Source organism: Sitophilus oryzae, unplaced genomic scaffold (genome assembly GCF_002938485.1).
Source record: "Sitophilus oryzae breed Bouriz unplaced genomic scaffold, Soryzae_2.0 scaffold_119_pilon_pilon, whole genome shotgun sequence".
NCBI classification, from domain to species: domain Eukaryota; kingdom Metazoa; phylum Arthropoda; class Insecta; order Coleoptera; family Curculionidae; genus Sitophilus; species Sitophilus oryzae.
The window spans coordinates 1,163,723-1,187,510 of NW_022145837.1; the positions used below are offsets into that span (position 1 = coordinate 1,163,723).

Here is a 23,788-nt window from a genome sequence, read left to right on the forward strand (position 1 = left end):
GCTAAAAGCACTTGGAAAAAATTTAAGACACTTCTAGCCACCTGTAGATACGAAATAAAACAGAATCGGACCTATGTTGATGTCAAAAATTAAATTGATTTTTGAAACACCCTGTATACAGGTCTTTTAACAAATGCATGGAATTCTTACAATTTTAAAAGTAAGAAATATGTTAGAATATTATTATTTATTTGTCAAAATTATGTATTAAAAAATAAACGCACTGTACAAGACTAGAAAAAATATGTATGTATTATTACAGATAACTTGTTTTTTGAATGGTTCAAAAGTGTAATTAATATAAATATTTCAATTCATTCAACTTTTCTAAACGCCTTTTAATGAATTATTAATTATATTTGTCCTTGGAATTTTACCGGTCTCGACGCAAATCAGTGGCGTATCAGTTTATTTTACTAATTTTAATTTATATTGACGAGTTATAACTCGTCAATAGTCTCAGGGCTTTGACAAAAGCCAGTATTTGAGATGATTAGCCCTTATTTATTACCTGTCAAAAATAATTAGGAAGTCAATTTTACTTAGGTGTTTCAGTAGCGTAACTGATACTTTTTTATTAAATAATTATTTTAACTTATATATATTTTTATTAGAAATAAATTTTTTGATATATTTTTTATTTTTCCTTTTAAAAATTTTTCGGCTCAGACTGACAAAAAAATAAGTTACACTCAGAGCAATAAATAAATAAAACACAAACAATTAAACAGCTATCGTTTTATTTATCACAGATCTTTTTTATTAATATCCAATCGATAAAAAATGACTCCACTTAAGTGAAAAGCTAACAACATAACAACTATTAAAAAATTTCTTACATTTTTTTTAGAAAAATTAAATATTCATGATTTTTTTTAAAAATGATAAAATTTTTTGAAACCTTAAAAATATACATTAAAAAGACATGAGTTGATTCAAAGTAAGAAGTTTCTGTATTTGTTTACTTTATTATACACCTCTCTGACAGCCTCTGAGCTGTCAAAATTCTCTTTCAGATAGTACAGGCGTAATTTTCCTTCGTTGTGACATTCGAGGACGTCCCACTTTTGGAACAGCTTCAACGCGTTTTTTATGGGATCCACAGAGACACTTTCATCTAAAATTAACAAAAAAAAAATTATACTGCGTGACATAAGACACTGGAATACCCAGTATATGCTTAGCAATATTTACAAGGTTTTATCGGTTGATTGCAATATACAGGGTGTCTCAGGCTGAACGTACATTAGAAGTTTCTAAAGAACTACAATATCTAGATCGGCGATTTTTGCACATCATTGTTTCGCAATCAGATATATCGATTAAATTGACAACGAGTTTCTTATTTTAAACGGGTACCCCCATTTTTTATTACATTCTTAAATTCTCTGTAAAATTTTATGAATTTTGATATCAAACACTCTATACCTAAGATTAACCGTTTTTGGGAAAAAAATATTTAAAATTTTTGGAGGAAAAACACTGCCTGTCCTGTTTTTTTATTTCACTAGTGAAAAAGTTTTTTTAATTCGTTACTTTTTGATTATACATGTTCCAATACCTAAAATAGATCGTAACTTTGAATTTTGACCGTTATTTTTTACCAACATGGCAAATATAAAATCCCTCTATCCAAAAAGTTACTGATATTCTTTAAAATGAGTCCCGGAACGAATCAGATAGGTAACTCTTTTTACTTTCGTGAAATAGAAAAGGAAAATAACAAAACAAGTGACAGTTCTTCCTCTTCTTGCAAAAATCAATGCGAAACTTATGTGAAATGTCATAATTGACAAAAGTAAAATGTCATCAGCCTTTGACATTTCTAAATATCAGACCAATGCCGTCTCTAATAGAACAGCCTCGGAGTGAGATTTGTGACGTCACGTTAGTTAGATACCACGGATTAATAAATATGTTGTAGAATACATGGAAAAGATAATTATTCCTCGTATTTTTGGTTTGTATTTTAAAACTGATATAGTTTACATGATATATACAAAATATACATTTAATAAATACAATATATATATATATATATATATATATATATATATATATATATATATATATATATATATATATATATATATATATATATATATATATATATATATATATATATATATATATATATATATATATATATTTTATATTTATATATATGGGTTTGAAAATCGATCTAATTTAATAAAAACATTCAATATCTACTAATAGTGATGTATTATTATTTGCATTCACAAAATTTATATGTATATTTTGCAAGCATTAATGTTCGAAAAATTATATTTGCAAATAATACAATATCATAGAAAAAAAGGCGTCAGCGATGGATATGAAATAAAGATCGCTGTCATTTTATATGTAAAATTATTCTAAAATTTTTGATTTTCTTGGGATTTAGGTTCGGGAAAAACGCTGATTAAATTTTCATTTGGTTTTTCATTATTTTTTTGGTTTAAAAAAACGTTATAGCCTAAAATATATAAAATAAATTAAAAAAATAAACGTTTATAGCCTTCATCAGTGTTGTGTAATATGAAAAAAATAGTGTCGAAGATAATCCAAAAAATTACATATACGAGGAATAATAATTATGTTTTCCATGTATTCTACAACATAATTAATCCGTAGTATCTAACTAGGGTGACGTCATACATCTCGCTCAGAGGCTGTTCTATTAGAGACGGCATTGCATCAGCATGGCCGCAAGTTGCTAACCTAATAAAATTTACACTAGAAAAGCCCGCGGGAACTGTCAAATTCAAAGTTATTCGTTTCACAGACTATACTAGATATATTTTTATGAATACATTTTATAAAGTTTTAGCAGCAGTATTTATGATATACGATATTCAAATAATCAATTTTTTGACAGAAGGAATTACATTTTCTGATTGTTTGATACTTCTTAATGTCAAAGGAAGCTAAATAAAATCTAAAAAAATTTAGTCAGCTATAATAATAATTTTAAGGCAAAAAATCACTTACCATAGTCAATAGACCCTCTACTAAGTTGATTTTTAAGTTCAATCAACACCTCTTCAACTAATTCATTTTCCAAGAGCTGTCTTTGAACCAGCTTGTCCAAGACAAAAGCAGTGACAGCATACGTTTCAACTAAGGGCAGCAATATGTTCCTCAGGTCCTTCAAAAAATCTACCGTCTCTTTGGTAGCGTTTAGTTTGTAGAGTTTCTGGAAAAATCTCTCGTTTTCTTCTTCTTCATTTTCGTCCTCAAACTGTGAGGCTATCCGTTTGCTTCTTTGTACGAGTTCAGATTCATCTTCCTAGAAATTAGGGATGTGCAAACTATATCGATAAGTTAAACAATTATAAATCTACAATCAAACATTACTTAAAAAAATACGTGGTAAACAAAAAAGTAATATTTTCACATATTTTTATACTTGCAGCCATTTAAACATATTTTTCTTGAGCACTGTAGACAAATGTTTTTTTTACAAACTGTACAGAGATACTGGATGTTTCTTTTTATTTTGTAAGAGCATAAAGAGCAAAGACTCATTGCCTAGTCACTCCTCTTCAGCGGTTGTTTCGCATACCATAGTGTCTTCCAATCTTAACCCTATGTCTTAGTTTTCTTGGTATTTTTTGGTTCTAATAGCTTTAGCTAGATGTTTATCGATCATTTGAAAAAAAATTGTCAATGAATTTTTTATTTAAAACCCTACGTTTACTAATTTCTCTAATATTTCTCTCTATATGTTTCTATAAAAATAACTATAAATCGGCTACTTCTAAGAAGCGTTTCCACCTTTTTATTTATTGTTCTGAATCATTGATATAAACAAAGAATCCTGTATTTATTAATGTTAATTTGGTTGGTTTATATTATTCTGCATCCGCGTTAAATAAACCTTTTAATTTATCATAATTGTATATATAATTTCGGGTCTAAATTATTTATATTGGAAATAATATAATATTTATTCGGATCTTTTAAGTTTTTTGTGTAAACACCTCACACGGATGTTTGAACATTTTGAACTTAATATAGGTACATTTCTATCTCTTTGTACACAAAGTTTTAATGCAAATAATTTATTAAAAGATCTAACTTATTGGAAAATAAAGGATCATATGCATGTCAACTTTCATTGATTTCTCTAGAGATATTCTTTCTATATATTATAAAAAGATATTTAAGACTGTAAAATCGACTAGAGCTGTTTGAAATAATTTTATGTTAATGTATACAACGTCTTATTAGAAAAACAGTTGTTTTTTATTTAATCCCGATTAAAAAAATAATTTAAACTGAAAGAATTAATAAACATTTTTATTGGAATCAAATTTATATATATCTGTTAATGTAAAAAAACTGATCAGTAAATTATACAAGGTGTTTAATAAGTAATGACATGTTATATTTATTTGAATTATTCTCTTACAAATTTAAAAAATAGCAATGTACCGCTATAGAAATAGTTTAAATCGTACAGAAATAAGTAAAACTAGATGTTTCTTAATGTATCCGTTGAGAAAAATAAGTTTTAATGTTTCAAAATAAGAGTAATACAAATGCTCCACTATAAAAATGGTTCAAGTTCCGCAGAAATAAAAAAAATTAGATGAATTTATTGTTAAAACTGAGATATAAACCTTTAAAGATGAGTAGTTCAAATGTACCGCTATAAAAATTGTTTAAATAAATCCTGTAGAAATAAGTATATCTAGATGAGATGTAAGATATTTGTTAATAAATATAAGTTTCGATGCTTTAAAATAAGATTAGTTCAAATGTACCACTATAGAATTGGTTCAAATATCACAGAAATAAAAAAATCAGATGAATTTATTGTTAATTAATATTAAGCTTTAAAATACGAGTAGTTCAAATGTACTGCCATAGAAATAATTTAAATTCCACAGTAATAAAAAAATCTAGATAAGTTAATTATTTTATTAACTTATCTAGATTTATTTATTTTTTTATTAAAAAAAATGAGTTTCGATGCTTTAAAATGGGTAGTACTAATGTACCACCGAAAATCGCCAACTATGAAACTATGAACCCTTCTCGGACACAAACGGTACATTGTGAGACAGGAAATTGTAGAGAGAAACAAGCCCTATAACATAGGATACAACATTTTAATGAACAGTGCTTTCCATAAAATCAATAAAATGAAAAATAAACGAAATAATATGCATTTACTGATTTCTTTCGAAAATCGACAACTATGAAACTATGAACTCTTCCTGGACACAAACGGTACACTGTGAGACAGGAAATTGTAGAGAGAAACAAGCCCTATAACATAGGATACAACATTTTAATGAACAGTGCTTTCCATAAAATCAATAAAATGAAAAATAAACGAAATAATATGCATGTACTGATTTCTTTCGAAAATCGACAACTATGAAACTATGAACTCTTCCTGGACACAAACGGTACACTGTGAGACAGAAAATTGTAGAGAGAAACAAGCCCTATAACATAGGATACAACATTTTAATGAACAGAAAAAAATTCAGTAAAAGTTTTTAACATTTTTTTCTGCAATAAACATCATAGGCGTGCTTCTGGAGTTCGAAATATAATACTGAGGTATAAATATATGTATTTTTTTTTAAAAAATCATGTATAATCCAAAATTCCTCAAACTTACCACTAAAAATATTTCTTTTCTCGATGCTAAATCGTCAATGGCACCAGTAACAACCTGTTCCAACACCTGACAAGGCTTGCAAAACAAGAATTCATACTGGAAAATGTCGCAAAGTCCCAGAGCGTTCTCGAGCAGATCGTCGTGCGACACCGTACTCAAACGCATCTCCGTCACGCTGAGAGATATGGCAACAACGGACTCTATGGCAAAATGGCCGACGACAGTGTTGCTGTAATATGACAGCTCGATGACGTTAGGTAATATGGCTACGGGTTTTATTATGTCTTCTGTTTTTTGTTTTTCTCTTTTGATTAGACCTGGACCCAAAATATATATCTAAAAAAAATAAAATTGGTTTTTATTAATTATAAAAAATATACAGGATGTAGTGACATAACATTTTGTGTAAATATAAAATAAAATAAAATATGGGTCTTACGGCATAATTAATCACATCTACAGGGTCCCCAGTAAAACCGACGTTTCTTCTGGAATAGATCAGTTCTTTCCTGAGTTCCTCCAAGGCCACTGCAAGGTCTTGCAGGCTTACCCCGTTTCTGTATTTGGTTAGCAGTAAAAAGGCTAAAGCGTTGGTAGACATGACTGTCGTTGCTTGCGAACAATCTGATAAAAAAATACATCAAATCTAAATATAGTAGTTCAAATGTACCGACAGTTTAAATAATAGTTCAAATGAACTATGGGTAAAAACTATAGAATACCTCAGCTATATTGAAGCGACAATACATTGAAGTGTGTGTCCGAAAAATTTTATTATTTTTTTAAATTTTTTCATGTTTTATTTTTTACTAAGTACATTTATTAACTCAGAATAAATATCGAGTTACAACAAAATTGTTCAACTTTATTATAAAATTTTTTTAAAAAAATTGCTTACCAAAAATTACGTGTTTTGAGACATTTTCAACCAAATTTTTGTGTTCATCTGATATAATATCGGTTCCATACAAACTATTAGTGGACGGATTTGACTTCAAAACCCTATTTTGTATACTAGGCTTGTCTGGCTTAGAACTAGTATTTATACTTGATATAAGTTCCTAAAATTTAACATAAAAATCTGTATTTCTGTAAAAGAAAATCATTTCTTACTCTTAACGAAAACGGTTGATTAAAATCGATCCTCATCATACCGTAATTACTATTCAACACACCCCAAATCCCTTTCAAAGTCTGCCCAAAGGTCTCCATCTTTTTCGGCTGTCCCAGTTGCTCAGTTATAAAATTCCCATCAACCAATTTCTCGTAGTTCACGCTAACAGGCACCAAAAGAGCATCTTCGACTGTCCCGTCCAAAAAACTCTCTACAATCACACTCAAAACCCCATATTTTGGCATGCAAGGTTTCCCAGTTCTAGTCCTACCACCTTCCAGGAAAAACTCAATATTGTGACCGGCTTTAAGGCACAAATTCATGTAAGTGTGTAGGACGGCTTTGTAGACGTAGTCTTTACCGCCCTCGGGGGTCGGATGAAGACGTCTCCTGATAAAGAAAGCGCCCAAACCACGTAGGAGGGAGCTAAAAACGAGTTTTAATGCCTTAAAATAGGAGTAGTTCAAATGTGCCGCAATAAAAATAGTTCAAATCTCAAAAAAAATTAATAAAACCCGATCAATTTTAACGAACTTGTTGATAAAAACGATTTTAAATGCTATAAAATGCGAGTAGTTCAAATGTAACACTATAGAAATGGTTAAAAAATCACGGAAATAGATATTTTTAGACGAATCCCTTGATAAAAATATTTTTTATGTTCTAAAATAGGAGTAGTTCAAATATACCATTATAGAAATGGTTCAAATCCCAAGTAAATAAAATTTAGATGGATTCTAATATATTTGTTGATAAAAAACACATTTTACGGCTTTAAAATAAAAATAGTTCAAATGCCCCGCTATAGAAATGGATCAAATCCTATAGAAATTAATAATTTTAGACATATTTGTCAATAAAAATAATATTTAATGCCTTAAAAATTTATCGCCATGGAAACCATTGAAATCCCACGGAAATAAGTAAACCTAGATTATATCTAAATATTTGTTGAGAACTTTGTTGAGAAAAGTTAGTTAAATATTTAAAATGAAAGTAGTTTAAATGTACCACTATAGAAATGGCTCAGATTCAACTGAAATAAAAAATTTTAGAAGAATAAATGGGATTGGATGATATAAAATAGGAGTAGTTCAAATGTACTACTATAGAAATGTTTTAAATTCCACAGAAATAAGTAAATCTAGATGAGTTATATCATATTTCATGATAAAACGATTTAAATAAGAGTAGTTCAAATGTATCACACTATAGCAGTGGTTCAACTTACCCAAAAAATGGTATTCTAAGATTGTCTCCCGCTGCAACCAGAGGTGAACGAATATTATTATTTAACAAAATAAATGAAATTAAGATATAATCCAAATGCGATCTGTGCAAGGGAAGAAATATCAAGGGTAGGTTAGACTTGGAAGCTTCTTTCAGCATCTCAACCTGACCTGGATGCACTATGACAGATCCCAGGAAGCATGGAAGCAGTTTATACAAAATCCATGACGTAAATCTTCAAAAATATATCATTAATTTTCTCAAATTTATAAAATCATCATCATAAATACCTTAAAAGAAAATCTGAAAGGGTTGATCTCATCCCAAGCAACAAACTCTGAGCCCTCTTCTGGTTTTTCTTCATCAACTGCATGTAGAACTCATCTTCACTATTGTCAGAAGCTTGGAACTGTTGAATTGCTGTTTTTTCAATTGCTTTGATCACTCGATCATCTTTTAAAACTAAGTGAGATACTTGAGGGTATCTGTATCTTCTCAACTCCCATACTTGGTGTAGATGTGAAAAAGCTCTGGTTACCAATCCGTTTCTGCTGATTGGTGGGCTGTAGTTGAGTATGTTGATCAGGGATAGTTGTTCTGTGGTTCTTTTAACCAAAGATTCCTGTAGAAAAAATATGAGGTATACAGGGTCGCTTTTATGAATGGAAACGGTCGATTATTCGGTAAAATATAGGAGGTACCGCAAAACGTTAAATACAAAAGTTATAGGATTTTAAAATATCTATTAGCGAATAATAAATTTAAGTATACAGGGTCGTTCATAAAGTCGTGGTCAAAGTTTCATTTTTTTAAGTAGAACTCCCTGTATATTATTAGAATTAATTAATTAAAACAGCTTTTGCATAAATATTATCTCAAAACAAAATTTTTGGAATAAGACAGTTTTTGCTCAAGTCAATTGTTCTAAAATTTTTAATTCATTGTCTTTACTCAGTTTTAATCATTTTCTGACGATTCTAGCTCAAAGTTCACTATATAAATCAATTATATTTATGACGAGACATAAAATAAGGATTACTAAATTTTATAGAAAATAAAAATATGAATGGAATTACATACCAATACAAAAATAAAAAACAAGTGGACTGAGTCACACACTAATCTAATTGATTGATAAAATTAATTCTCAATGGTACCTGTATATTCAACAGTCAAAAACAGTTTGTTTTAATGTTAAATAAATTGATTTAAAGTGTTGAATATATAAGAGCTACTAGATTACATAATACAGATATAAAAGAATACAGTTATTTAAAAAAAAAGATAAACAATACTATACCTTATCACCAAAATAATAAGTGTATTTATTCAATTCAGTGTTATTATTTAGCAAATGAAAATCAAAACCCATATTTCATCCACTGTTTAAATCAACAACTCTTAGAGGTAAACAATTTACATCAATTTTCAAAATCTACACTATTTTACACATGTTTCATCGCATCCTAATAGAAAATGTTATTTTTACAAATTAAAAAAACCCATTGAAACATGTTAAATAATTTTGAAACCACAAAATTCACCAAAATAAACTAAAAATACACTCCAATCCCAACCTTACAAAATAAAACTTACACTTAAGGTTAAAAATAGACTTTCAATGGCATTCATTAACTGGCTATTCACGAATGATGTTTATGAAAGCTTTTTTATACACTCACCCGACTAGTTAAAGAGCAATTTTGGCAGCAAAGCCCCACGAAAGTAGGCCTCAAAGTAACGTTAAGGTCAGGAACTGCCTCTTTCAAGTGATATAATTGAGATTCTTTAATCTAGAACGTAATCAAAACATGCTTGTTTGTTAACCTTCAAAAGTAACGCAAAGTAACATTTACCTCTCTATCAGCTTCTTTTATAAGACGATTTCTGTATCTTGCATCAGTAGAATGTCTTTTCAGAGTGTTCAAAGAGGCTAAAGTATCATTTTGGTGGTTGTTTGATGGAGAAAAACGATTGTAAGTCTCATAGATCTTGTTTGATATTAAATCAACCATCTTCTTGCATCTAAAATCAATCAGAAATACACTTATTTTCTTGTAAAGTCTTTATAGTTTCTGTAGGATAAATAAAGGTCATGAATCTTACGTCTATTCACCTTACCCTTTGAGAATAAATATAAAATAAGTTAGTTGGAGCACTAGAAACAGCTGTAGAGAGCCGTAAAATGTGTAGAAACCGAAAGAAAATAACAGGACCAGGCTACATAGTAGCCCCCCTAAAATAACATACATTTCTTTGAGACGCACTTAGAACAGAACTAGTCAAACATCGAGGCACATACTGCTGCTTAACTGAGATGTAATAACACTTGATAACAGCTTGTAACACTTTAATGGAAATATATTTGAAAAAGAGCATGACCTTTAGTACTGTAAAGATAAAAATTCTATCGATTACATTTAGAAAATTTGGGAACGCCGCTATCACAAAATAATAAACAACAAAGTAGCTAGTTCATTGAAATTCAAATTTTTGGACGCTAAAAATTCCCTTGTATTGTCACCTAATTATAGAGGCAGGGTTCATCGATACCTTTCGAAAAGTTGTTGAACTTTGACTTACTTCTAAATTTTATTCTGATAAAAATTTATTGAAAAGCACTAAAAAATTTACGAAAACAAAAAAGTGAGGTTGGAATTTAATGTGACAGATGGACACGTGATCGGATGGTTTCTTAAGCTTGGTACAGACGCAACGACTTTACGATTTGCTTGCGTCAACAAAACGTAAAGAAAGTTTGAACAAATTTTAGAACTACACATACCTGGAAGACTGGGTAGAAAGTTTGAGCTCCTGGGCATAGATTTCGGTCGTTTGCACAGACAAATTGTAGCGTGTGGACACTCACAAATATTTCTTTGTGGTTTTATTTTAATTTGTCAGTCTAAACGATAAGTCGTTGCGTGTGGGCCGAACTTTAAGTATGACATAGAGGGCGCTTTTTGTGGTTTTCTGATGTCATTAATATGGACGCGCGAATATGATTTTTGTAAAATTACGCATTTGAAGACAGGAAATTGTACTTTATTTATAATAGGCTATTTTTGAATGTAATCTATTTTGATATATTGTGTACCAAGGTGCTTACCTGTTAACGCTCAATTCGCCGCAAGGAATTAGATAAATTTTAAACGGTTTTATATTTAAACTTGTGAATAACATAGAAAGCTCTTAAAGGATTTGATGTATATTTTATTGTTTACGATAGCTTTGATTTAGAGTACTTAATTTTGCTGTATTTATTGTTTTTCACAGTTAATTTGATGGTTAAATTTATGAAGTAAAGATACACACATTTTTAATATGAAATATAAATTATTATGAACTAATGAAATAAATTATATATAATCAAACTAAAGATTATTGATTAATTTTTTGTATTTATTGGACTTTTTGAGTACCTGTACTACCTGTAAGAGATTTTTAAATAATTTTTTAAACTATCTTACCTTTTGCTTTTTTCTACTGCTAGATATGGCTACACAAAGTTCCGGTTTTTGTACTTTTTGGTATGATTATATTTTTAAGGTTGTAGTAGAATAGGGGGTTAAAATGGAAAATAAAATACAGGGTGATGTCTAATTAAAGATCTTTATTCATTTACAATAGTATTTAGGTATTTTTTAGACTGATCCTAGAATTCCTTTAAGCTAAACAACCAATTTTTGTCTCTTTGTCTTTTTGTTATATTGTGTTTTGTTTTGTTTTCTTTTCCTTTTTAGTATAAAAAGCTTATAAATTGACTAGAACAGGAACTAATACATGTTAAAAACACGAAGATAGGTAAAATTTAAGTCGATTGTCACCATGGTCGCACCAATGAAAGAAAACATACGAACTAAATAAAGTCTTTGAGTCCAAACGGTACCACTTTAGTGCACCTGAAAATAAAGCCAAGAAAAAAATTGTTAATATTAATAGTAAATAATAATCCTATCAAAATCATAGTATTCTACAAAAAGTGTTCTATAGAATTTGAGATTGAAACTTACCAAAATCGATCACAGAAAAGATTCGTGCGCAGCGTCAATCTCCTGCACTTTTAGTCCTTCTCCTTCAGCTTCAATGTACTCGACTCCTTCCTCATAGTCCATGTGGTACCTGGTCGCGTTGTGCTCAGGATCACCAAACTGACTATGGTAGAAGTCTTCTCGCATCATGTGATTCAAACTGCCACACCTAGAAGACAAGAAAGATTTTAAAATATATTCTAAACAAAATAAAAATGTTTTAAAAGATGCAGTGTCAGGAAATGTCAATAACTAAAATTAAAGTCGACTTGGGTTTATATTATTTCATATAATTTTATAAAGTCAAGGGGGTATATACAGGGTGGTCCGAACTGTATTCCGGAAACTTCGGCAGCATATTCTGCAGATAAAAATAAGTAAAAAAGTTCGTATAAATGTATGCATTAAAATGCTTAGTTTCGGAGATACAGGGTGTAGAAGTTTCATTTTTATTTCGATTTTTTCCAAATAATTTCTGAAGTAACGTCAATATTTGGATGAAAATTGGCGTCTGGAATATAATATATTATATTTCCGGGTTAAATATTATTCCAAATTGTTGTCAGAGAACAGACCTGAGTATCAAGAACCGCCACAGCCAGAAATAAACATTGAAGGAGAGGAAATCTACGTGGATACCAACAAAATAAAGACCGCTATAATGTCTTTAAAGAATGGAAGAGCATGTGTCCCAGAGGGAGTATATGCGGAACTCTTAGAATGTTAACAAACATAGTTAACCAGTGCTTAAATGGTCATCCAGTACCTGAACAGTGGAAAAAAGCATATATCTCCTCTATATATAAAAAGGGCTCACGGAAGGATCCCCGGTCACCAGCACTATGAGTCGCCTCTATGGAAGGATACTGAGGAACTTAATTGAAGAGGAATACTCCAGCTACGAAGAAGAAGAGCAGAATGGTTTCAGAAGCGGAAGATCATGTACAGATAATATCTTTGCATTGAAACAGATCATCGAGAAGAAATCTGCAATGAACCAGGAAGTTCATATAACATTCATCGATCTACAAAAAGCATATGATACAGTGCCAATAATAAAATTATGGGAAGTATTGCACGAATCAAGAATTAACGCAGCTCTGATAAACGCTGTACAAAATCTTTACCATGGAGAAAAATCACAAATAAAAACGGTCAACGGTCTCTCAGAGGAAATTTCTATCACTAAAGGGCTCCGACAGGATTGCTGTATATCCCCAACACTATTTAAAATTTATATTGCCAAGGCCTTACATCTATGCAAAAGAAAATGTAACGGAATGGGTATAGAACTAAATGACATATGCCTATACACCTTGCAATTTGCAGACGACCAGGCCATAATTGCAAACGACAAAGATGACATGGAATATATGGTCCGGAAAATAATTGAAGAATATGCTAAATGGGGTCTCACAGTAAATACAGAAAAAACAAAATACCTTCCAATTGGAACTAATACAGAAAATCTTATTTTAGACAATAATATAGAAATTAGGGCATGTGAAGATTACAGGTACCTGGGATCGATATTTACAGGAGATGGAACGGACGATAGAGAAATAAACAACAGAGTAATACAGGCACGAAGAGTTATCAGATGCATAAATGGCATTCTATGGAGCACTGAAATTACAAAAAACAGGAAATATAATATATACGAGACACTAGTTAAAAGCATATTACTCTATGGATGTGAAACATGGCGACTCACTGAAAGGAATAAAAGGAAATTAGAGACAACAGAAATGGACGCGATTAGAAGAGCAATGAGAATTTCACGGAGGGATAAGATCAGAAATGAAGACATTAGACAACAGATGGGAATAGAGGGAACAATAGTAAATGATATAGAACAAAAACAATTAATATGGTACGGCCACGTTCAGAGAATGCACAATGAAAGAATTCCAAAACAAGTCATTCATTGGATACCACCTGGTAAACGAAAGAGAGGACGTCCCAAGAAAACATGGATGGAAGGAAAAAGAAGGTCGATGAGCGAGAAAAATCTGACCGAAGATCAATGGGAAAATCGCACAGGGTGGAAGTTAGGCATCGGACAAAGTCGTAGGACGTTCTGACCAAAATTTATATATACATTTCCGAAATCTGCTTTAGGCTTAGTTAACTCCAATCACACGTGCTTTGATTAAGGCTTGATTAAGGTTTGCAGAGCTTCGGCATTTGCCATAAAATAACGAGCAATTTGTTACAAAACCATTATAAATTATATATCACTGTAATCACAAAACTTCAATCCATTTCCGTATTGTAACGGAATTTTAAATTACGTCTTTATTTTCGAAAAAATTTAGTCCAAACATAAGGAATATTTTGTTGATGTTTGACTATCGAAATCTTAAAAATAAAGATGTTGTCCAAAAATGTGCTACAATACGGATATAGTATAATCTTTTATCCTTAATTTCCTTCTTCATTTGTATAAAAATACCTAGCCATCAGTTTCACATAAAACGTTAAATGCCGAAAGCTTATTTTGCTACTTTTTCGGACCAGTGAAATGAACTAAATTCTAGAATCTACAGAATAACTCAGCTTACCTGAAGTACAGAATCGCCTTGAAAGGCTTCCGAAAATCCCTATTCAACGTCGCATAAATAATGGGATTGAGCAGACTGTTGGTGTAGCCCAGCCACAAAAACAAACTGCTCAGAGTGTTCATGAAGTTGATGGTGTCGCTGAGGAAGAACGGCCTGATGAGGGCCAGCACGAAGAAGGGCAGCCAGCAGAAGATGAAGGCGCTCATGATGATGCCCAGCGTGGTGCTGGCCTTCCGCTCCTTGGCCAGCTGGAAGCGCAGTTTTTTCTGGTTGGAGTTGACCACGGGGGATGCCCGCACCACTGCGCTGAGGATGCCTGACTTGGGCTGGCGCAGTTTGGTGCTCCCGGGTGGCTTGGAGGGGAAGGATGAGAGCATGGGGCACTGGGACTCGTTGCTGTGACGCGACTTGAAGCAGCGGCCTAGGGTTGGGTCCAGACTGCACTAAAAATTAATAAAAAAAAGGTTAAAACGTTGTTTTGTAGTTTAATAGTTTGTTGTTCACTAGTATTATTCAAATATACAGGGTGGTCCGAACTGTATTCCGGAAACTTCGGCAGCATATTTTTCAGATAAAAATACGTAAAAAAGTTCGTATAAATCTATGTCCTAAATTGCTTAGTTTCGGAGATACAGTATGTGTAGAAGTTTCATTTTTATTTCGATTTTTTCCAAAGAATTTTTGAATTAACGTCAATATTTGGATGAAAATTGGTGTCTGGAAGTTTTTTGACATGAGAAATTTGATTTTGATGTCAATATAACCCCTATTTGTAGAGGGCGCCACCTACATATTTTTAACTGGTTTGAAGAGTAATAACTTTTAGTCCGTACCTGTATAAAACTACTGAGTAAAAAAATATACATTTTCGTGATTTTGTACGTAAAAAAGGTCTCTTGGTAAAAATCGCTACGAGTAATGGTTCTCGAGATATTTGGAATTGAAATTATCAATAACTGTCGTCATTGACATAAATTAACATGTTGACTAAATACCGCATGATCGAAAAAAAAAAACGGCGTCCAGTTGGCTTGGAAATAACGATAGATGACATTCCTCGTATAATTTTACATATAAAGTTATACATACGGTAGTTATTACACTGAAATCATAAATTTAAAAAGTTTTTGTGCCAAAAATTCACCATTTTTTCGAAGAAAAATTGATGACTTATTTAAAACAATAATCCAAATTTATTATTTCAGTCAAATAACTATCTCTACTCAACATATTTATTTTTTGTCAATAATGACATGTAACGACTATTTCCATTCCAAATATCTTGAGAAAGGTTGCTCGTAGTAATTTTTACCAAGACACATTTTTTATGTAAAAAATCACGGAAATGTATATTTTTCACTCAGTAGTTTTATACAGGTACGGACAAAAAGTTATTACTCTTCAAAATAGTTAAAACACATGTAGGTGGTGTCTTCTAAAAGTAGGAGTCATATTGACATCAAAATCTAATTTCTCTTGTAAAAAAACTCTCAGATACCAATTTTCATCCCAATATTGACGTTATTTCAAAAAATATTTGGAAAAAATCGAAATAAAAATGAAACTTTTACACCCTGTATCTCCAAAAACTAAGCATTTTAGGGCAAACATTTAAAGAACTTTTTTACCTATTTTTATCTGCAGAATATGCTGCCGAAGTTTCTCGACCACCCTGTATATTACTAGTGTCAAAATGCAATATAAATATGCTGCTTAAAATGAGGGTCTCTTGTACTCTTTAGCTTTATACAAGAAAATATAAAATTCTTGTTAAAACATGGAAGCCGGATCGTTTAAAAGTCTTTCCGTGTCTATCGATAAGTAAAATTCGTTTATTTTTTTATTCTTTCTTCGGGGCCCCACTACATTACACTGAAAGTGGAAGCCTCAAAATCAATATTGGTTTAATCTTATATTTCGAGCTCTTAAGCAACCCCCGCCACTCTTTCTATCAAATTTCAGTTGACACCTTTGCGCATCATTAGAACGAAGATGGAGGCGTTGGTATTTTTTTATGGTCGTTTTTTAACGTTTTAAGACAGAAACGAAAATTTCTTGAAGGCAATCGATAACTTTATACAAAAGTTAAATATACCGTGTGGTACATCGGAATACGAGACATAGAAAATCCCATGTAAATTTTGAAAAGGTCAAATAATAAATCTCCCTAGATGATTTTATGCAAAAATTGTGTTAGACTTTTTTGAAGAGGCACTAAAGTTGTACTGTCGTTAATAATTATTATTACTTGTTTATATTAGAAGATGTTCATAAAACATTTAATCACTAGTTGATTAAACAAAGTATACCATTAATAGTTATTTTTTATACAAGACGATAAAATGGTATTAATTTCGGGAGACGATAATGCAATTTTATCGTCGTGTATAAAACAATATTCTTTTCCATAGCGAGTTACGTTTTAAAAAATGTTCAGAAATTATTATTTCAAGGAATTTATTACGTGTGGAAAAAATATTGTGCTGGGTTGGCGTTGGTTTCTATGTAATTTGACAAATAAATAAAGCTGTCTTTTTAGTTGTCAGTTTTGAGTCAATATTTTTTAATTCTCTTTCGTGTCGATTGCTGATTGAATTGGAGCCAGAAATGGCTCAAAACTAAATAAGTAAATTACCAACAGATATTCAGGCTGAGGCCACAAACGCCATATCCAAACTGCTTCCATTTAAATCCCGAATAACTAATGAAAAGGAATACAAAAATTTTCAAAAATGGAAGCAATTAAAAAACGTGCGAGAAGAAATAAAGTTTTTAACCTATCCTCGCTGTTAAAGTATCATTTAATCTACCCTGGCGGTTAAAGTACTATGTTATCAACTATTTTTGATAGATATAAGGCAATTATAACAGTTGCTATGGAAAAATGTTACAAATTATATTTTATCCTCTCATAGATTATGTCTATACTATATTTTTTTTCTCAGGTAAGATTTCGACAGACGATGACAGAAGAAAAGCAGATGACGTCCCATACCAATCTATTTATTTTACTAAAAAAATTTCTAATAATTTTTAAGTTAACTATGGATGGGTTTAAATACAAATTCGTCATGCGTCGTCACTTGTTGTTTTTAACCAGTTTTATTGGTTTATTTCAAAAATGACAGATTGTATTTCAATTTTATTGGTTTGACGGAACGATGTACGACAAACAGACGCCGATGCGTATGAACTCGCCTTTAGATTTTTGACGTTTGTCAAAGTCTTGCCAAATTATAGGTTATAATTTTGTGACAACTTTTGTCAAATACCCTTTGTCAAATACGGAACTAGTTCCTCCCAAGGAACTAGAATTCCCATGTCTACTGTGGTAAATTTATTTGATTTTCGTTCATTTTAAATAACGATTTTTGTCTAATTTTTACCATCCTTCACAAAACTCGTCTCTCATTTAGATAAAACAACAAAAATCCGAGGCTGGCGACGCCGACGTCGGAAAGTTATCTATCCGAAACTTTAATATTTAATCGGCGATTACAGCGGGTTTAATAACTCTTTAGTATTTTATGCAGTTTGTAGAGCATAAATGTTTTATTATTTTATTATGGAATTTATATTCCCGCTGTGTTCCCGTGCCTACGTGTATAAAACTTTAATTTCTACTAAAATTACTTCGGTGTCGAGCGCCTGAAAATATACTTTATCTCCTTTTTTAGTTATTAATTCTAGTAAAATAATACCGAACAAAAAGATTAGTCATTTTAGAAATAGACATCTTATCCCATAGTAAAGCAGTCTTAAGAGCGATCAACTCAGTGAGGTCAACTCAGAAAACGTAAAAACAGTATGTCAAACTAAGTTAGTTTCCAAATTTTACTATAGGCTTAGTGCATTTCAGTTGATTTCATAAAATTCCGACAGCAGCGCTGTATACGACAGAAATCAGAAATTTTACAGTTCATGTTGATCGCATTAAAATAATATTGAAATCTTGTCTTTGTCATAATATTTAAGTACTTTAGTTTTTTGCTATTGCAGTTATTGAAACTATAAAACGTTGTGTGTTTCTGGTAATAAAAATAAGTGAAAAAGAAACCAAACTAGGCGTCGTGTTGTATTGTGTTAATTTCAAATGTTAATAAAATTGCCCAAAAAATGTTAACGCGTAAAGGAGAGCGTAATGAGGGCGTTGTTGAGTGCAATGACGTTCAATAACTCAACTTTCCCGGATTGTGTAGACCGCAGAAGAACCAATTAGGAAGGCAACTTATGAGGAAAAGGTAGCTCTTCCTGGCAATCCAGCAAATTATAACTATGATTAATACTATTAGTACTTACCACCGTGTTGGTGCTGGCCGAACTCGACCTGTGGTTCCCCGCCCTGGAACAGTTGGCCGGCGACTGGCCGGCAATCTTGTTCTCCGGCGGTCCTTCCCCATTTTTCACGCTGATCTCCAGGTAGCAGTGGGGCTCCAGGTGGCTCTGGGCCTTCTTCTCCTCGTTCACTATCCTCCGTGCCGCACGGAAGATCTTGTAGTAGACCAGGATCATCACGGTGAGCGGAATGTAGAAGCTGCACATCGTGGCGTACACCTGGATGGAGAGAGGTATATCGGAATAGGAATTGGATCGTTTTAATCAACGAAATCCAGTTTCTAACTCGAAAACATCGAATTTTGATAAAAAAATCGATTTAAAAAATGTCGATAGCTTTGCCCATCCCTACCTAATAGCCAACATATTAGACACAGGTTCAATTTTATGTTTAAAAATCGATAATCTTGTAATATCGATAATTTGACCCATTTTTTCCTGGTAATCGATATCTTCCGACACAAAGTACATTATGTTCTCTTTAATATTTAAAAATCGATATTTTTAAAGTTAATATACATACAATATCGATATTTTGACACCTCTCTACACGGTAAGAGATATGAAACAACACAACAAACAAAGACAAAAATAACAATTTTATCTCTAAAAATCGATATTTTCGATTCAATATTTTCAAGATATCGATATTACTCCTCACTTCCTGGTAATCCGCATGTTCCGACACTTGACACATCGGTTTTATGTTTAAAAATCGATATTTTGAGAAATTCGACATTTTTACCTCTCCCTATATGGTAACTGATATGTTGCGACACTAAATACAGGTTCAGTTTTATCTTTTAAAATCGGTATTTAAAATATCGATATTTAACTTTATCGATATTTAAACCCATCCCCTTCTGGTAACCGATATGTTTCGACAACAGACACAGTTTCGGTTTTGTTTTTAAAAATCAATATTTTCAAAAGATCGTCGATATTTTTATCCCGTCTCTATTGGATAACCGGTACGTTACGATATCGATATTTTCAATATCGATATTTTTATACGTAATTACCTGGTAACCAATCTGTTGCGACACCAGACACATTTTTCTTTTATTTTTAAATATCGATATTGAAAAATATCAATATGTATCTCCATCTCCTCCTGGTAACTGATATATCGCAACCAAAGACTACTTAGTAGTCTTTGTCGCAACACTGGACAAAAGTTTTGATTTAATTTTCAATATCGATATTTTTAAAAGATCGATATTCTGGCCCGTCCCTGCCTGATAACCGATATGTTGTGTTTTGTCTTTAAAAATCGTTATTTCCTAAAGATCGATATTTTTGTACGTCCCTACCTGGTAACCAATCTGTTGCGACATCAGACACATATTCTTTTTTATTTGTAAATATCGATATTTTTAATAACGATATTTTCAAATAATCGATATTTTTACCGTCACTACCTGAAAATATATATGTTGGGACACTAGACACCTGTTCAATTTTAAGTTTAACAATTGATATTGAAAATTATCGACATCTTATCTACCTCCATCTTCTCCTGATATATCGAGACACTAGGTAAAAGTTCGGTTTTATATTTCAATATCGACATTTTTAAAAAATCGATATTTTGACCCGTCCCTACTTGACAACCAATATGTTACGACCCTGGACCTATGTTGTGTTTTATCTTTAAAAATCGATATCTTAATATCGATATTTCTACGAATCTTTCCCTGGCAACCAATAAGACGATGGTCCGACACTAGCACAGGTTCAGCTTTATCTGTAAAAATCGATATTTAAAATATCGATATTTAAAATTATCGATACCTTTACCCATCCCTTTCTGGTAACCGCTATACCGTGACACTAGAAACACGTTCGATTTTACCTTCAAAAATCGATATTTCAAAAACATCGATATTGGCGACCCCTCCCTACCTGGTAACCGATATGTTGCGACACTAGACACACGTTGGGCGTGGTCCTGCCGCCCTCCTCCGCGATAGAGTGTTCGTTGCCCAGGATGAGGAGGGGCGGCAGGGAGATCATCGCCGCCAAACACCACACCAGCACTATCCAGAGGATCATGCGCCGCGGCGTGCGCTTCACGCCGTACTCCAGCGGCTTCGTGATGGCGTAGTACCGGTCCACGGAGATCATGCACAGGTTCAGGATGGACGAGGTACAGCTCAGGACGTCCAGGCTCACCTGGAAAAGAGAAATCAGACGATTTTAGATTAGATTGTAGGTAAAATCTGGAGAAAATAGGAAAATGAGAGCTATCTGGCAACGCTGTAAAAGAAAAACGAGAAGATATTGTATAAAATACCAGACAATCGAAAAAATACGGCGTCAAAGACGATAATTTTGGCGAGGTAAAGCCCTATACGTGATTTACTAAAAATTGACATAGAACTTGTCAAAATCACTAACACTAATTATACAGGGTGGTCCGAACTGTATTCCAGAAACTTCCAAACACAACCAAACCAATACCCCTCATCATTGACATAAATTAAACATATGTTGACTAAAATAGTTATTAAACTGAAATCATAAATTTGAAATATTTTTGTGCCAAAAGTTCAACAGAAACTGTTTTATCATCATTTTTTCGATGAAAAAATTATGATTAATTTAACAAAATATAAAGTTTCCAAGTTTATCATTTCAGTCAAATAACTACTCAACATGTTTATTTTTTGTCAATAATAACATATATTGACTATTTCCATGACATCAAAATCAAATTTCTCATGTCAAAAAACTCCAAGACACTAATTTTCATCCAAATATTGACGTTACTTCAGAAATTATTTGGAAAAAATCGAAATAAAAATGAAACTTCTACACCCTGTATCTCCGAAACTAAGCATTTTAGGACATACATTTATACGAACTTTTTACTTAGTTTTACCTGCAAAATATGCTGCCGAAGTTTCCGGAATACAGTTCGGATCACCCTGTATAGGTATAAAAAGATTGACAACGCTTGAAAAGAAAAAGCTAGATTAGACCTCTGTAAAAAAAGAAAGGCTTTAATATTATACTCTGTTTATTACTTAGCCGATAAGAACCATTAAAAAAGTTATATCTGGATGATTCATAGAAATTTTAATTATACTATTAATGAGTTATGTATGTGTACTTTCCTATAGTAGCAAAATTTCCACTCCCAAAATCTTCCAAAATATTTTTCAGAATTATTCAATATTATATTTAAAGTATTTATTATTATTCTTTCTCTAAATATATTTTTATACTCCCGTTTATAGGAACGGCCTGCTCTTTATCAAAACTAATAAAAGTTTCAGCGAAGATTTTTTCCCAATTGGAATTTCTGGAGAGAGTCTAAGCCCAAAAGGGATCGCAGGGATAACTGAGGATTTATGGCCTAGGGATCAAAAAGGGATTCGGGATCCTAATAAGGTTATTAGTTGTTATGCCGCTCCAGAAATTGGAAAGCGCCAGAACTATTCTGGATCCAAATCTAACTGTTGTTTGTTAATTTTCCTTTATAATAATAATTATCACTAAATAATATAACAGATAATTCTGGGTTTTAGTGTTTTTGTAATATAATGGTTATTAAGGTAAATAAGTACTGCGAGAATTGTCAGCTCAAGAGCTTGGAACACCCTCAATTACCAAGAGTAACATTATACTCTGAACAAAAGGTTGGTAGATACCTCAAAAGAATTCTCTCCAAGTATGAGCTCTTAATTTTAATAGGAAAGTTTTCCGCTTTTCAGTTTTCTATTTTTTCCTTATTATTAGAAAGAAAAATTCATATCTCGGTATCTACTATTTGGAAAAAATACCTCGTCTCATATGTTTGTAGTAAATTGAATTCTCTACAAAAAAGGGTTCTTACAATTTTTTTGTAAACCTCACCGTTCGAAAGTTATTAAGGCTTGAAGTGTGATTATTTTAAGGCAGATTTCTTTTTTTTTATGAATTTTATAACTCGTTATGATACTGGCTTTTGTCAAAGCCCTAAAACTGTATGATGAATTATTATAACTCAAGAAAGAAGGATACAATAGGAGGATTTCAATCTACAAAGATTTTTCTTGTTTTTTAATCAAAATATTCTTTTCGTCATACTGAATAATAAAAAAACGTAAAAATAGTTAAACTTCAAAGGCACCAGGGTCGTATTTTAATTTTAACCCATATAAAACATTTATTTATTTAAAACAGAGATAAGGCCTTTATGACAAAAGGGAGAAAAAGCAAGAATTCCTACTTAATAATCCTATTAATGTTGACACAGAGACTCAAAAAGGACTTAATTAATTACTAAAACGAAAAGAAGGATTAAAACAGGACCGTACTGTAAATATTTCTGCAAAAACCGTTTCAGTTTTATTAAAATTCTGCGCGCTGTATGCTCGGGATATTAAAAGATTTTTATTTCCTTTTTACAGAACATGTAACAACGTATTTACTAATATTTTATGAGTTTAATTTGATGGAAAATATTATATAGTATAGTTTGTTTTCACAAAAATATGATTCTAAGAAAGATTTTAAACATTTCGATTTATTGAAAGCAGTAATTTTCAATTTATTCCAAATATTTCTATGGATATAAGGAGAAACAACAGGAAGGAAAGAAAAAATAAAACAGCAAATCAATTTATAAGATACAGGGTGTTTCAAAACACACTGTGGAAAAAATGAAACAGGCATTTTGAATAAAAAAAACTGATTTTTAATGAAAGGAGTAAATGGAACAACTTCTTGGAGGACATCCTCAATACAGGGTTGTTCACCACATACGACACGGAATATTGTAGCTAAACGATTAGATTTTTACAAATTGTAAGTTTTGGGTTCGTTGAAGGACTATTAGAGCTACAATTGAAAAATATTTTTACAAGATATAAGTCCCAAATAAATAAAA

General features: G+C 31.6%; 2 protein-coding genes across 4 annotated transcripts in view; both read right to left on the reverse strand.

Annotated features, from left to right (window-relative positions):
- Window positions 1-723: 723 nt before the first annotated feature.
- On the reverse strand, window positions 724-10,649 carry LOC115891850 (glycerol-3-phosphate acyltransferase 1, mitochondrial). Of its 2 annotated transcripts, none has more exons than XM_030912430.1 (11): window positions 10,566-10,649; window positions 9,839-10,007; window positions 9,665-9,775; window positions 8,273-8,604; window positions 7,984-8,217; window positions 6,752-7,178; window positions 6,537-6,699; window positions 6,078-6,262; window positions 5,639-5,974; window positions 2,992-3,289; window positions 724-1,117 (listed from the first exon to the last, which is right to left on the reverse strand). In XM_030912430.1, exons 2-11 carry the CDS (start codon window positions 9,995-9,997, stop codon window positions 936-938), a joined length of 2,427 nt encoding a protein of 808 aa, XP_030768290.1. In that variant the 5' UTR covers window positions 9,998-10,007; window positions 10,566-10,649; the 3' UTR covers window positions 724-935. The 2 variants fall into 2 exon arrangements, with proteins under 2 accessions (XP_030768290.1, XP_030768289.1); XM_030912429.1 differs by lacking the exon at window positions 10,566-10,649 and adding an exon at window positions 10,104-10,487.
- A 1,032-nt stretch (window positions 10,650-11,681) lies between these two features.
- The window catches only part of LOC115891851 (5-hydroxytryptamine receptor 1-like), a 92,853-nt gene continuing 80,746 nt past the window's right edge, over window positions 11,682-23,788 (reverse strand). For both annotated transcript variants that reach the window (XM_030912431.1, XM_030912432.1), the window contains exons 6-10: window positions 20,818-21,087; window positions 18,877-19,131; window positions 14,578-15,020; window positions 11,996-12,182; window positions 11,682-11,884 (exon numbers count right to left, since the gene is read on the reverse strand). In XM_030912431.1, the coding sequence (XP_030768291.1) occupies window positions 12,005-12,182; window positions 14,578-15,020; window positions 18,877-19,131; window positions 20,818-21,087 (1,146 nt within the window). In that variant the 3' untranslated portion in view covers window positions 11,682-11,884; window positions 11,996-12,004. The remainder of the gene's footprint in view (window positions 11,885-11,995; window positions 12,183-14,577; window positions 15,021-18,876; window positions 19,132-20,817; window positions 21,088-23,788) is intronic.

What these genes read in the sequence shown, in the direction of transcription:
- LOC115891850 (XM_030912429.1), bottom strand. Translation starts at nt 10,234, where the DNA reads ATGTATGTTATTTTAGGGGGGCTACTATGTAGCCTGGTCCTGTTATTT. An exon ending in CTCAAAACACGTAATTTTTG is followed by an intron (nt 6,263 to 6,536) that starts GTAAGCAATTTT and finishes TTTTTTTATCAG; the next exon opens with ATTGTTCGCAAGCAACGACA. An exon ending in GAAAAGAAATATTTTTAGTG is followed by an intron (nt 3,290 to 5,638) that starts GTAAGTTTGAGG and finishes CCTAATTTCTAG; the next exon opens with GAAGATGAATCTGAACTCGT.